General features: G+C 37.7%; 2 protein-coding genes across 5 annotated transcripts in view; both read left to right on the top strand.

Annotated features, from left to right (window-relative positions):
- Positions 1-15505, top strand: part of LOC306849233 (ALK and LTK ligand 1) — a 97420-nt gene that overhangs the window by 45068 nt on the left and 36847 nt on the right. The gene's annotated exons all lie outside the window — the stretch shown is intronic.
- Positions 5873-15455, top strand: LOC306849737 (TGF-beta-activated kinase 1 and MAP3K7-binding protein 3-like). Of its 3 annotated transcripts, XM_079385012.1 has the most exons (8): positions 5959-6140; positions 7005-7099; positions 8845-9013; positions 10155-11316; positions 12409-12569; positions 13021-13114; positions 13257-13328; positions 14615-15455. In XM_079385012.1, exons 3-8 carry the CDS (start codon positions 8912-8914, stop codon positions 14740-14742), a joined length of 1719 nt encoding a protein of 572 aa, XP_079241138.1. In that variant the 5' UTR covers positions 5959-6140; positions 7005-7099; positions 8845-8911; the 3' UTR covers positions 14743-15455. The 3 variants fall into 3 exon arrangements, with proteins under 3 accessions (XP_079241137.1, XP_079241138.1, XP_079241139.1); XM_079385011.1 differs by lacking the exon at positions 7005-7099 and having other exon boundaries at positions 5873-6140; XM_079385013.1 differs by lacking the exon at positions 7005-7099 and having other exon boundaries at positions 14620-15449.

The raw sequence follows: 15505 nt of genomic DNA, 5'->3' as shown, positions 1-15505 counted from the left end.
TAATGTGCTTATTCATTAGTTTATGTATTTTTAATGGCAGCCTGCGTGTACACTAAACAAAATCATGTAAAATTTATGTTAAATGCAAACTTTCATGCTTCACTGGCGACGTTTTTGTCTATATTTTTATTTTATTTTTATTTTTTCCCTACTGTTATGTCTAATAGTAGCCTATTATTTTCATCTTATTTGAGCTAGACTAATAAAACATTGTATACCATACAGAAATATCATCATAATACAGGTTAAATTAGGTCACGTGAGTAATTAATAATAATAAATATATAAATATACTTTTAAATGCATAGACAATAGCATGACATTAAAATTATGCTATAAATGAAATGCAATATAACCGCCCTGATAGAAAAAAACTATTAAATTGAATATAATTGAATGTTATGCGCCATGAAGAAACATCTTAAATAAGAACTATATATATATATATATATATATATATATATATATATACAGTATATATATATATATATATATATATATATACAGTATACATATATATATATATATATATATATATATATATATATATATATATATATATATATTATCAAAAATGTTTTATTGAAATATATATTTACTAAATTTACATTACTATATTTACATTAAATTATATGGTAATTCATACTTTTTCCATTGCCAAGCCAAAAAACACAATTTTTCAGCATTTATTCCAATCATCCACATTGGAGGACGCTTTATGTAAGCATCTATCAGGTTTGTTTGTTTTCATTCATATTTTCCACACAAACATCAGCTTGTTTACATGGAAAGCTATTGTTGGCCATTGGAGCCAGTAGGCTTTATCTTGAGTGTGTGTTGCTCGTCCAGTCAGTTCTGACCCACTTATCACAGTCACATAGAGGTGTGTGATAACCCAGATATCTCAATGGGCCACTCCAGAACTCAAACAATATCACAGCGTATAACATAGCCTACGTAAAAACAAAAAAGGTAAGTGAATAAAAATGGCCGCTTTCAACTTATTTGTTAATTTCTTGAATTTATGATTTTAGAAAATGCAAATATTACTGACACACTTAATAGACAACAAGTCTTGTTGCTGTGGTGACAGTGTGGTTCAGACCTGTCAGTGGTGATCTATTGGCTCATTGCTCTTTGACACAACAGCATGCTTTCGGATGAACAGTTCTGATGCCTCCCTCCAGAGCATTCATGCATTGTATTCATATTACAAATGACTAATAATACTATGACCACACTTTGGACACAGTATGAACAGGTAATTGATTGCATCTCTCTACCTCACCAGCCAATAGTGCCAAAACATTCTTTTCATTTTTTTTATTTTTAGATGCTAATTATTGTAAATTTTAATATTTTCAAATGATTCATTCAGCAAGTGTTAACCATAATGATGAGCTGGAAACCCCCTCAGCCTGAAGGACAGCACTGTCATCTGTAACATGAACTCAGACCCACCATGCATCTCTCTCTCCCTTCAGACTGCGACACCTTCGGTACTGGAAAACTCATAATCAGGGTTAAAGGGGTTTAACCAGCAGCTTTGAGAAGCATCCAAAAGGAGGGTGCTTGCATGAGATGTTTGTATAGTGTCATGCAAGGGGTTGCATTTCCTACCATGAAAGAAAAAAAATAAGATAGACTGTAAGTCATAGTTACTATATGGTTCTGACTCCATTTTATGAATATATTTGAACCTTATACTGTTCGAGCCTCTGAAAGTCACACTAAAAATTAAGTTTCTTCAATCTGAAGGCTAAAGTGCTATGCTAAAAGCTCCACTCTGGAAGACCAATGGGACAACAACGGAGAGCCCGAAATAGCATCCCACCTGTGGGCAGAGATCAGAGCTATTAGAGACAGCTAGCCTGCGAATACTCACTGCTGCTTCTCTCACTGCTTAATCAGAACAGATTTGGAGAAATTTTGCTTTACATCACTTACTCACAATGGATCCTCTGCAGTGAATGGGTGCCATCAGAATGTGAGTCCAAACAGCTGATAAAAACATCATGATTCACAAGTAATCCACACGACTCCAGTCCATCTGTCAAGCAGAAAGCTGCGTGTTTGTAATAAACTTCAGACTTCAGAGTCCTTTATCTATAATATTGCTTTGCAGTGCAAAAGACATTTTGTCTAAGGAATATACACAGATCAAGCACTATTTGCAAGTGAGAACAGTTCTCGTATTTTGGCCAGAAGCAATGGTTTAAAGTTAAAATGCCCTAATAATGGATTTGTTTCTTACAAACACACAGCTTTCACTTCACAAAACATTAGCTGATGGACTGGAATCGTGAGTATTTCTTGTAGATTATTGTGATGATTTTATTAGCTGTTTGGACTCTCATTCTGATGGCACCCATTAACAGCAGAGGATCAATTGGTGAGCAAGAGATTGTAAAGTTTCCCAAATATGTTTTGGTGAAGAAACAAATTAATCTCAGAAGGACTGAGGGGTACATTTTCATCAAATTTTCAGTTTTGGGGGAAATACTCCTTTAGGCAGAGGGAAAAGGTTTGTAAAGAGTACACCACATGTATCTTCTTTCAGAGGGGCATGACTTGACAAACACTGCGATATGAGGTGGTATAAATAGCTCATTGCTCTAAGTGTGGTGAATGGTGCTACAGCAGGACTTCTCCATGCAGGTGGAGCAGGGGCAGTCTGGCAATTCCTCAAGTTGTGACCTGTGACACTTTTATGACCAGCTGCACTTTAAAATGGTTTATTAGGGTGGAAACGCAGCAACAGTAAAAATAAGCAATGCTTTTCATTTGTTTACACTGAAATTTAGTCAAACTTATTTATTTACAGTAGTCAAACCGTATTGACTTTTTTTGTTGTTGCAAGCCAATGCCTGAGTTCTCTTTGCAATGGGAACAGAGACAGATATTTTCTTCTGTATTGTGACATACATCAAAGTGAAACAGATTATTGAAGAAGAAAAAATGTAGGGTGGGGACTTTGTGGGTGTTGAATGGATGGAGATGGATCTAAATGTGAGTTTACAGCTGATTGTAGAGGCGGGGTATGAAATGATTGAAGAAAGACTATATATATCACCAGAGAAAAATCTGATAGATTAAGCTGATATTTTGACTAGAAATTGAGGAAAAACGTTTTTTTTTGTGTGTGTTTTTTGGAAGATACAATATGGATGAATCATTCACGAAAAAGGTGAATAAGATGCATTTAGAAAACAGATCTTCTGAATTTCATTTCATGCCAACTTTAATGTGAAAAATGACTCAGATGCTCTGGGCATTTTTAGAGATTAAACTCCTTAAACTCCTCAGGATGGACAAATTATGGAGCCACTGACTGTCAAGCAAAAAATCACGCAACAACTAAAGCCAGGTTTATTGGGGGTTTTTTATACAAAAAAATAAATAAATACAATTCCCACAGGAAGCAAATGTAATTTAACCCCTCTTTATTTCTTCCTCTCTTTGACTCTTTACTACTGTTTTCCTGCCTGCCTTGCTCCCTCTCTCAACAAGTCAGCTGTTGGCCTGGTTGGGCATTTACTCTACAACAGGAACAGGTGCAGATCACAGCAGGACACTGGGCAGGATGGAAAGTTTACAGTTGGTTTGAAACAGAAATTGTAACACTTGAAACACTTGTATTTGCTTCACAGTTGCTGATATATATGCAGCATAACAATTTACTCAAGCATGTTCCAATGTTTCAGGCCCTGAAATCTAGCTTGATGAGTCTAGTTTTCTTCCTTTGCTAATTTGTCAGAGTGATTTGTGTTAGAATACAACAAGATACTTTAAAAGGTCTGAAACAATAGTCTATTGATTATAACTTTCTCATAGTTTTACTTTTAGATCAAAATGCATAAATTATTGATGTTAAAGCATTATTGTTCGCAAAACATTAAGATATCCATTTCTAATCATGACCGAGGTCTAAAGAGAGCCGCATTTCCTCTGCATATCTGCTTACAGATAGCCAAAATCTTCACTATCAGGTACCAGAGCAAAGCTAAATTAGGGCTTGTGACAAGTGAGAACTGGCTGACTGCCCAGGAGCTCAGAGAAGATGTTGACTTATCAATCTCAAATAACTTTGCTATGATCTAAAATCCTTATCTGTGTCAGAGATCCCAAATATACATATGACATAGCTATTCCACTGTGTATATGTACAGTAGCAATATACACATCAGAACTGAAGTCTTGATTGCATGCTCTTTGTCTTGAGACAAACCTTCAGGATCACAGCATGGCCTTGGATCTTAGTGCATATTATCTTGATCTTGGCCTCCTAGTCTTAAACTGTAAGTCTTGGTCTCAGCTTGTGGAAAAGATGTCTCCATAGCTCCTGTCCCTTTTAGATTTTAACCTTACACATGATTAGGCCTAATAAGTGCTGTAATCATTTTTTTTGCTTGTTCTTTAATGTTAAACAATGCCTTAATTAACCTTAACTAAAGGGATCTTATTGTAAAGTGTTACTGTTCTTCAGTGTAATTCTCAGTTGTCATGTGCAGGACTATTTAACATAAATCAGTTCATAAATGAGTTGCCTTCATAGATCTGTCAAGAGGGAGGGTTTCAGAGCTGTTTGTTATTATGATGCTAAATCATATCTGTAGCTGAGCTGCAGTAAATGACTCCCTCATCTGGTGAACTGTAAGAAAAATTTGTGCCCAACTCTTGATGCGCTGGGATTTTTTTTTTTTGCCTTCTAATGGATCAGGCTTTGGGTTATACTTTATGATCAAATGGATATTGATCTTAAACACATTTAACATAGTAGAGGCAATAGAAATGTATTTATTAACCTTATAAAACCTACTGTATCATATTTGATACAAGGTTCTTAAATTAGCCACATGATCAAAACTTTGCTGAAAGACTTGGTTTACAGAGTACTACATGCATTCTGTGGTCTAACTGAATAAAACAGATCCTTCGGGTAATGGTACATGTGGCTTTTTGCAATGAAATCTTTACTGATTTTTATCAAATAACGTAACAATAGCTTTTATATTGTTAATAATATTTTAAGTTGAACACTTAATGAACTGAAGCAACTAACTTTTTTCCATGTTAAACTGTGATATGCAAATATGTCACATCAGACTTTTGACTGAGTAACATTTAATTGTAGATCTCTCCGTCATCATTGTATTGCACTGCATTAGACTATATGTTTTGTCCCATGCACAATAAAAACTATAGAGTGACAACTGATATTTTTATGTAAGCATACTGTCATACAGATCTCAGTGATATACATTACAAGCTATCAGAATTTCATCTTACATTTTGGCCGTAAACATCAGAAACTGCACCAAATTGGCCAAATTTTGCCCAGTTTGGGCCACTATTCTTCTTCAAGTTATGAGCTTCATATTGTCTATATATCACAGACAGCCATTAAACCTGATGCATTAAATATGATACAATGATTTAAAAAACATAGCCTCAACCCTTTTATATATCAGGCCATGCACAAAGATGTCCTATATTTCCACACTGCTATAAATAGACTGTATTGTTACTAATGGTTTAGCAATGTAGCCTACAATCAAAAAAAAAAAAAAAAAAATGCTGAGTTCTGAGTTAAAAACAACCAAATTTGGGTCATTTTGGCAACCCAGCACTGGGTACATCCATTTTTGACCCAGCACTAGGTTACAAAAATTACCCAAAAAGGGTTAAATCAACCCAACGGCAGATTTGGGTTGAAAAACTAACCCAGCATTTTTCTCAGAAAAAAAAAAGTACAAAAAAGCTGTCACTGGGACTTTGTATCGTATTTAGCTTTAAAGGGTGCATACTGGTATCTAAAAATCACCTATATATTATATTACATTTTGAAAGAGTACCACCCCATACTGAGTGTGTGGATCTCGTTTCTTTTACCCCAGCCCGACAGAGGGCATGAATGTGCCGTATATCGTTACATGAGAAACCTTCAACCGGAACGTCAGAGGAAGAGAAATAGGCGAAAGTGAAGACGACAGTTTTGTTGCGACTGTGCTAACCGCTGTGATCCCTGAAGAAACCCGGTGAATCGTTGTCATTTCCGATCACCTCAGCAGTCCGGTGACACACCCCCTGTGAAAAAAGCCTCGCTTGGATGGTCAATGGCCGTGAGGCTCCGGCGCACGGTATGCTGTCCTGCATAAACTGTTATCAGCACGGCGAGCAGCCAGCCGTTGTTTGCACTGCATCGAAACTGACAGCGAGTGTTCGTATAAACTGCTGCTTGAGTTTTTTACGATGTCAGCAAGCTTTTGGCAGATATTGCGCGCAGGATTAATTAGACGTCGATCAGATAAACATGCGGGAGCGGCGCGCGTTGCGTTTCCGTTTCTCCCTGCGGCTAAATACCGGGCGGCTATGCTAAAGCTAACTGTTAATGAACAGCCAGTGCCCAACCAAAAAAAAAAAACTACGTGCGAGTGAAACGATTGTTTATCGTGATATTTACATTATGTTGAATAATAATGCGGAAACTTTGGTTTTGTAATGAGACACTGTTGTCTGTGTTGTGCTTTCTATCTTTGTCATCATGTAAAAATAGCGTTGAGTTGTAACTTAGCTCTTAAACGGATTTGGTTTCGCCGCAACCAGCAGGCATGTGACACAGGTACTGGGCAGAACTGTCACTGCTTGACTTTAATACCTTCTTTTTGGTAACAGATTGTGTGTTTTATGGATACTTAGCTGGCTCCGCTAGCAGGAGAGTCCTGGAATGAACCTGCGCTTGGTTTGTGTTGTCAAGAAGATCTGAAACTGACCAGGGAACCCATCATGAAGTTAATGTCGTTAATACAATCTAAAATGTTGGTGTTTCGTTTTATTTTTGCTGGTGACTCAGGCTTATTGTATATACAACTGGTGTTGCATTCAAATGCATCTTTGTGTTCTAATGTATTTGTGGCTAGTTTGAGGTCGGCATCCCATCCTTTGAAATTATGTTCCGTTTAATAAATAAAGTGATAACAGTGCTGCATTTATGCTTATGACAGTGACACCTGTCGTGTGTGGATGGATGAAGTCGAGCGGAAGGGAGTTGTACACGTGAAACACGGTTCATGTCTCAGATTGCAGGTCGTTGCCAGTGGTGAGATCGCTAAACACAACACAAGCCATTCTTAAGCTCACCAGACTAGCTTTATATGTCTTTTAGCTTTGCATTTACACCCCATTTACCTGAGATATAAACATGTATTACCATGTAAACACGCATTTATTCCGATAAATATCAGTTTATCAGGTACAGATATAAAGTTTCTGTTCCTGCGCCATGTTCACACCGCGGCCGTCTGGTCCTTAAATAATAGTCAGATTAATCAATTGTTTTGAAATGGAACATATTATTGAAAAATTAGACAAAATCTATAAAAGGTTTGCTCATATGTTTTGTATCATGTTTGATACATCATAGCTCAAATAGTTGTATAGGCCTAGAGAATATGGAGCTCACATTTGAGGAAGAAACTGTGCAAAAATATGCACTTTTGTGCAGATGTTGTTATTTATGTTAATTGTTGTCTGTTGTTAATTACAAAAGGATGTAAATTAATGTAAATATAATTAGTGAGTTCTTTATAAACGGTCACTGAGTCAATGTATCTCCTAATATGTCTTAGTAAGATGATATTTTAATATTTAGTTTTATAATCAAAGGTCTGTAGTTTTAATTGTTAGGACATACACTGCAACGCGATACAATGATGGTTAAGTGGTTACTATCAAATTCAATGTTGACCAGCTACTGTTTGATTACCTACATTCTTCAAAATATCATCTTTTGTGTTCAGCAAAAGAAAGAAATTAATACAGGTTTGGGACAACGTGAGTGAGTAAATAATGGCAGAAATTAAATTTTAGGGTGAACTATCCCTTTAATGACAGTCGGCTGTATGTTTAAAACTGTCCCTTTTAAACCTGCACGCATCCATTTCTCTCAGCTGTTTACTTTCATTTTAGACATAACCAGCTGAGTCTATACATAAACCTTGTGTGTTTTGACCGTATCAGTGCTAAAGATAACTTAGTTCAGTGATCAGGCGCTGTTTAACAGGTTTTTTATCACGCACGCTTCGGGTGTACATGCTCAGAAAAAGTGCACTTCAGAACAGCACGTGAATGAAACGTTTAACCAGTAAGGCTTTAAAGCACATGCAAATAATGTACTTTTGTGATTGCAAATAAGTGCAGTGTCCTGCGAGAGTAATTCTACCGCTGAGTTAACACTGATGTGAATGTGTATGTGGCATTGTACAGTATATTGATATGGCGGTGCCAGAACCGCAGCTGATAGAATGTGCGCTGTAGCACGATTCTAAGATATTTATTCAAAAGCAGATCGTGGAGACATTTTTATCATCCACGATCAAAAATCGTCATATCGCATACCCCTACCGCTGGCTTCCGTTACACTCACCTCCCTAAACCTCACACCCATCCAGGTCACGGCACCAACGCAACCCCCCCAGGTCCTACTCCGGCATGGGAGGTGGGCGCACTAACAAAGAGGCTAAAGAATGCAGCCACTAGTGTCAGTCGCTAGTGCGTCTCTTGAGATCAGGGGAGTGAGGTCTACCTGCCCAGCACCTACCCGCTGGCCTCCATTACACCTAGGCTTTTTAGGGTTAAAGGGATGGTTCAGCCTATACTAACCCTGTGATTCTGACCAACTCACACAGGTTTGGATCAACATGAGTGTGTGTGACTGATACCAGAACTGTCCCTTTAATGATTTCTCTTTGTTGCAAACACCTCAAGGTAGTTTGTTAGCAGTGCATGTGAGTAGTCAAAATCGATCTGTGGCTCTGATGTGATGTTATTCATGTGCGTTGTCAGGGGATGAGAGGAGAGCAGGTGCTGCGCTCCTGGCTGCGGACTCAGTGACTCTCTCTTTGGGCTCAGGATGGCGCAGGGAGGGCCTCAGTTAGACTATCACATACTGCAGGACCTCAAGCAGCGCTTCCCAGAGATTCCAGAGAAAGTAGTGTCTCAGTGCCTTCTTCAGGTAAGAACTAGCAGTCACAATTGAAACAAATGGGATGTTAAGTGTGTATGTGGCGTGCTCCAGCATTTTGAGTCATTTTGACCCAGAAACACACGTGAATGAAATGGGAAAGCTTTTGCTATTATAATATAATAACATAATTAGGTTTCTCCAGAACTGTGGATTATATGATCATCTACAGAGCTCTCATAAAAACTTGTTTTTGAGAAAATGTTCTTTTGTCATTTTTAATATTTCCATTTATTTTTTTTATATTTCTAGGTTTTTCAGTTTTCTTTCTTTCTACCCAACAAACCATGGACATCAAATGGCTTTCCTGAAATAAATGTCAAGTCAGGTGGCATGTTGTCCACAAGTGGTTTTATTGATATAGTTTTTTGATGTGAATTGGGCGATTACATCACAACATTTATTGTCTGAATGTTGTAATAAAATTGACTTAATTTAAAAGTTGAAAGTTGGCATTGCTTTATCAAAAAAGTTTCTCCTCAAAATGGCATGTTCATCTTCAACTCAAAAATTTTTACACACATTTTACAAATGATCTTATGAAAATCAACGTTTTAAGTAGGTTGACTGTAAGGGTCATGTATGCTACCATTCAAAGGTTTGCAGTTGGTAAGATTTTGTAATGTTTTTAAAAGTCTCTTATGCGCACCAAGGCTGAATGTATTTGATCAAAAATACTGGGCAAACAGTAATATTGTGAATATTATTATAATTTAAATAAACAGTTTTCAATTTTAATATAATAATTTATCAAATATAATTTATTCCTTTGTTGAAAATAGTTGTCTGTTAATATATTTGCGGAAATGATCTTTTTTTGTTTTGTTCAGCATTTGTTGAATAGAAAATTTAAAAGAACAGCATTTATTTAAGTCTTTTGTAATGCACTGTCATTTTTGATCAATTTAATACACTCCTGCTTAACACAGTTTATTTTTAAAAAATCTTACTGACCCCAAACTTTTGAACTATGGCATATGTAAACCTTATTATAATGATGTGCAGTGAGTGTGAAGTTTTATCAGTAATATTTTCTGCTGTGTCATTCTGGCTCAATGCCATTACTGAGTGTATCAGAGTAGCATCAGGTGCAAGAACATGTTTACTTTACCGTCTTCCATTTCCTCTTCAGAACAACAATAACCTGGACCTCTGCTGCCATCTGCTGGCTCAGGAGAGTAATAGATACCTGTATGAGGAGTACCACAGCCCAGATGACTTGCACTTAAACCGAAACCACATGCTGCGCATTAGCGTGGGTTACCCTGCTACTGAAGTGGCTAAAAATAATGCTGGAGGCCGAGCATTGGTCCACAGTTCCAGCGACGGGCACATCGAGCATCCTCGAAGTGGTTTCCCCGAGCCCCACTCCGCCCCAGCTACTATGGCGCCGTCACCCGGCTTCAACCCCTTCTTCATGAACGACCAAGGACGCTCGAACATCCCTACCCCTCCACCCAGCATACAGAGCATGTCACCCACATACCACCCTGTCCCACGTTACATGCCTCCCATAACAGTTACCCTCTCCCAGAACATCCCCTCTGCCCCACAAGCGCTGCAGATCCCCCCTGGTGCCTATTGTAACAGTGGGAACACTGTGTACATGCGTCCCTCACCATCTCAAAGTCCTCAACCCACTCCCTGGTCCACATCAGGGACATCTGTGTACCAGCAGTCTCCTTACGCCACTCCGACATACCAATCCCCGTATAGTTCTCCCCAACATCAGGTCCAGCAGCCCCCCCAGGTGTTTCTGCCCATAAGTCCCCCCACTCTCCCTGGGCTGCACTACCAGCAGCCGCCAGTTTCCCATAGGCCTTTTATGTCCTCCAAAGGCCCTATGAAGAACCAGATAGAGATCACACTGGAGGGACAACGACCACGGAGCAACTCTCCAGTACATGCTCCGCAGGGATCACTCTATATAGCCACCAGCCCTTCCCCGAGCTCCCCGTCCCGGGCCATTAGTATGACCGGACCCCCCGGGGCCTCCATTCATCAAGGAATTTATGTCCACCAAGGTGTGGCAAGGCCTCGGCCCACATCCTCTCCTCAGCCGGCCACCTCTGCGTTCATCAAGATCAAAGTGTCCCCTGGACAGGCACAGCGTTCCTCGAGTTCTCCACCAGTTGAGACCGAATCCCTCCTCAATATAGTGGACCAGGGCGAGCGCCACGGCGCCCCTCCTCCGATCCTGCCCATCTCTGCCCTGCCAGCGAACATCTCCAGTCACATCAACCGCATGCCTAGACGATCCAGCTCCGGCTCAGATGACTATGCATATACTCAAGGTATGAATCTGCTTATGCAAGACCTCATGTGTTTTTATAGAAATTACACACATAATTAAGTATATTTATTATTATTTTATATAATTTTATTCCGCAAGGATTCATTAAATTGATCAAACGTGACAGTAAATGCATGTATAATGTTACAGAATATTTCTTTTAAATATATTTCTTTTAAAATTTCTATTCATCAATGAATCCTGAAATAAATATCAAGGGTTTCCGAAAAAATGTTGAGCAGCAAAACTCTTTTCAACATTGATAACAGTGAGAGTGCTTCTTGAGAACCAAGCCAGCATATTAGAATTATTTCTAAATTACACACATTACATTTTACAGATAAATTACTTTTTTAAAATATTAAAAAGGGTCAATTGTAATAATATTTCACAATATATCACTTTTTTGATCAAATAAATGCAGCTTTCTTTTAAAATCATTACAAAAAATTAGTGAATAGTGTATATTTGCATATAACATTTTTTTGAGAGAAAATGCAAAATTATATATTAAATATCATCAAAATTTAGAAAAAATATTTAAATAAATTATAGCTATATCCCACAGCCCTAGTATGTATGCATTTGTGCAAATAAATATAATAAAATATTTATTTATTCAGGCTGGCTTATTTATGTCTGGACTTTTCCAGGAGTCAAGAAACACATATTTTTAACTGAATGCTGAGAAACGTGAGAAAGGCATGTTAAAATTATCAGTATTATAAAATCTAATAGCTACTAGTCCTTGCTTTATAAACTTTGTATTTTTTTTTTTTTTTATAAAACTGCTTATTGTGTACATACAGTTTTATAGTAATGTAGTATACTATAGTATATATAGTTTTTCTAGGCAGGTAATATCCAGTAAAGCATATTTATCCTTAATTATACATCACTCATGAAAAAAACTATGCTTGGGTTGATCAAATAACTCTTTCCTGTCAAAGTGGTCATTTCCTGTCCAGAATAAGCTGGTTATACAACTCCTTTGCATCTGTTTATGGTGTTTGTATGCATCAGGGTTGGGTGTATGTGGGGAAGTGTTGTTCAGTCTTGTATACTTGTCTAATGCTGTATGTCTCCTCCTCAGCGCTGCTCCTGCACCAGCGTGCTCGGATGGAGCGTCTGATGAAAGAACTCATGCTGGAGCGGCAGAAACTGGAGCAGTTGAAGGTGGAAGTGAATGAAATGGAATTTGACGCCCTGCAGAGACGCTTCAGACGGGTGAACAGCACCAGCCTGATCCCTCGGGTAAGAGAGAGACAAAAAAACAAGGCTTTTATAGCATGTGAATGCATCCTTTTGAAGGAGTGCGGAACACATACCCACTTGTTTTACATCACTAATAAAGGGAATGAATGAATCCTCATCAACTTCTCCAAATGAGCCTTACGTAAAAAAAAAATCAATCATACATACCTAGAATCTACGTGCAGAACTTGCAAATACAATAAGGTGGAAATGAATCACATCTGTTCATTTGGTTCTCGCTCGGTTCTGTGTATGCTTCACAGACTATGAATGAATCTCTTTTCAAAGGTTAAACTGCTGTACATAATGTACCCATCTAGTGCAACCGTCATCTCTTTCCTCTGACTTTAACAAGCTGCTGTGAAGAGAGTAACAGCAATAAACTGCTTTTATGTGTGTGGTTAATGTGAAAAAGTAATGTACTGTGTGTGTGTTTGTGCACATTTCCTAGCCTGAAGATATGACCAGAATTCGGTCGCAAAACAGACAGCTCCAGATTGACATTAATTGCACCTTGAAGGAGAGAGACCTGCTGCAGTCCAGAGGTAAAAATAGCAAAAAAAAGCATCTTCATGACTACATTAGCACAGCATAAATTCATACGATTGCACAGATTGTTGAAAATTGTGCTGCTAATTATGAATTTAATTTGCTTCATCCATCTCTTATTTTTTATTTATTTTTTAGGCAAGTTTGACGTGAGAACCATGAACAACTTTTATGATAATATTCAGCCTGGCCCTGTTGTACCTCCAAGAGGTGGGAATTCAATCATTTTAATTTTATTTAGTCAACCTTTACAATGTTGCATATTTAAACATTTCATTATTTATGTTTTGGTAATTCTTTACAAGGTTCAATTCGTTAATATTAGTTAATGCATTAGGTATCATGAACCCGAACTGAAAAATACTAGTCAAGCATTTATTAATTTCTACATATGTTAATACATTTTCAACATTTCAGATTAATGCTGTGTTCATGCTTTCATAATTATTGTAATTGCTATATGACAGCAAGGACGTTCTACATTATGCAAATGCCTATTTAAAAAAAAAAAACAACCATAGATTATTCAGCGTGTGCAGTAGGCTTGCTACATTAGCGTTGGATGTCTTGTTTATTTTTAGATTATTCTTGAGTGAAGTAGACAATTATAGGAATTATTGAACATAAATATTTTGAGAACTGCGTAAGTACTCTCTACAGCGGCTAAAGCCGCTGTCATTTTGATTGTTTCCGCATATTGTTGCAGCAGTCAGGTGGTAGAAGTTGGAGCTGTCCAAAAAATCTTGAGTTTAATGATGCTCCAAAATTTTGGTAAGAGAAAAGATTTGGCCCAAAATGTAAAAAAAACAAAACCAAATAATATATATAAATAAATAAATATATATATACACATGCATACACACAAATAGAAAAAATTATAATAGAAAATGATATGAACTATTTTGATTAATTGATTCTTAAATACATTTTATTTTCATTTTCTTTGTTCGTTTCTTTGGCTGAATAGTTCATTTCAGTGCATCACTATTTATTAGTATAATACATAGTATACTTTAATATTACATAGTATATTTGTCAATTAACCTAGATTATTAGAAGGTGTAAAAATTATTCCTTTTTAGTACTGGACACTAGATACATTAATGTTAACGAATTGAACCTTAAGTTACAAGTTTTGTTCCTTGCAATGCTAGAATTTACCTAGATGTGGTTTTCATTCAAAATCTCATGGAATTTCTAAACTAACCTCCATTGAGCTAAAATTAGCTCTTTGCTCTCTGAATATTGTCAGATTTGTCCTGACCTCTGACTACACCAGTGGAGTGGAGGGTATTTGGTTGCTTGGTATGATATAGTGTTTCTTGCACCCTGGTTCTATTTTCATCGCTCTTTTGTTGCTATGCGGGGCCAGTGGCCCAAATTGGCAATGGGTGTGGCAGAATGCTAAATCTTCCTCAAGCCTTCAAATTTAGCTCACAGCAGCAATAAATAAGTGTGTGTATGCTGTTTCATAATGTTTTGTCTCTTCTGTCTAGTTAAGCCTCCGGTCGTACAAAGGGACGAGGATTTTGAAGGTGCTCAGTGGAACTGTGAAAGCTGCACTTTTCTTAACCACCCTGCGCTGCACCGCTGCGAACAGTGCGAGATGCCACGCAACACTTGAGCCGGCTTCACCGCGACCCTTCCCAACAGGCCATGAACCTCACTCTTTCTACTAATCTTCTGTTCCATCGCGCAACGTTCAAGTCCTGTCTATCATTTGGCGATTTCTATCCCTTGTGCCCTCAGCTTCACCCAGCAATAACTGAGCCGTACCCCACCGAAGAAGAGACAACAACTCTAGTAAAATATTATCCAATCAGAACCACCCTGTGTTACCTCTTGAGGAGCTTCCTGCACTTGTATTTACTTTTTTTTTTTTTCTACTGAAAGATGCTTTAAAAGAGGAAGTAGGGTAACTTAACAGAAAAAAGGGATTGATTGGCACTGGAGAGGACCAAGAAGGTGTGGTTTTAGGAGAGGGTTGAGCTTCCAGATGTTGAGGAGGTGTGGTTTACCAAGCTACCATTCCAAGCAGAATAAGACTGCCGCGTTTACACGGAAAAAGCGCCGAACAATCCCGCATATGGGGCTTCTCTCACAACATAAGTTTAGTGAGATAAGCAGGGGCTGGATAATTTTAATGTAGACTTTACACTGTATGTGCTCACTATGAGCTCTTCTCATGAATGAAGAACACTACACGACCTGCATATGAACCTATACCTGGTACTTTTATGCATATGCCACACTGTATTCTGTGTTTAAGATGATGATTTCCTGTGCAAATGCCTCAAGTTGCTGTACTTAATAAAGGGTCTGATTCTATGTGACTATATGCTGATGTTGAGATCTTTCGAAGGCAAAACCATGAGTGTACCACATTG

The sequence above is a fragment of the Barbus barbus genome (genome assembly GCF_936440315.1).
Source record: "Barbus barbus genome assembly, chromosome: 29".
NCBI classification, from domain to species: domain Eukaryota; kingdom Metazoa; phylum Chordata; class Actinopteri; order Cypriniformes; family Cyprinidae; genus Barbus; species Barbus barbus.
This window is presented reverse-complemented; position numbering and strand designations above follow the sequence as displayed.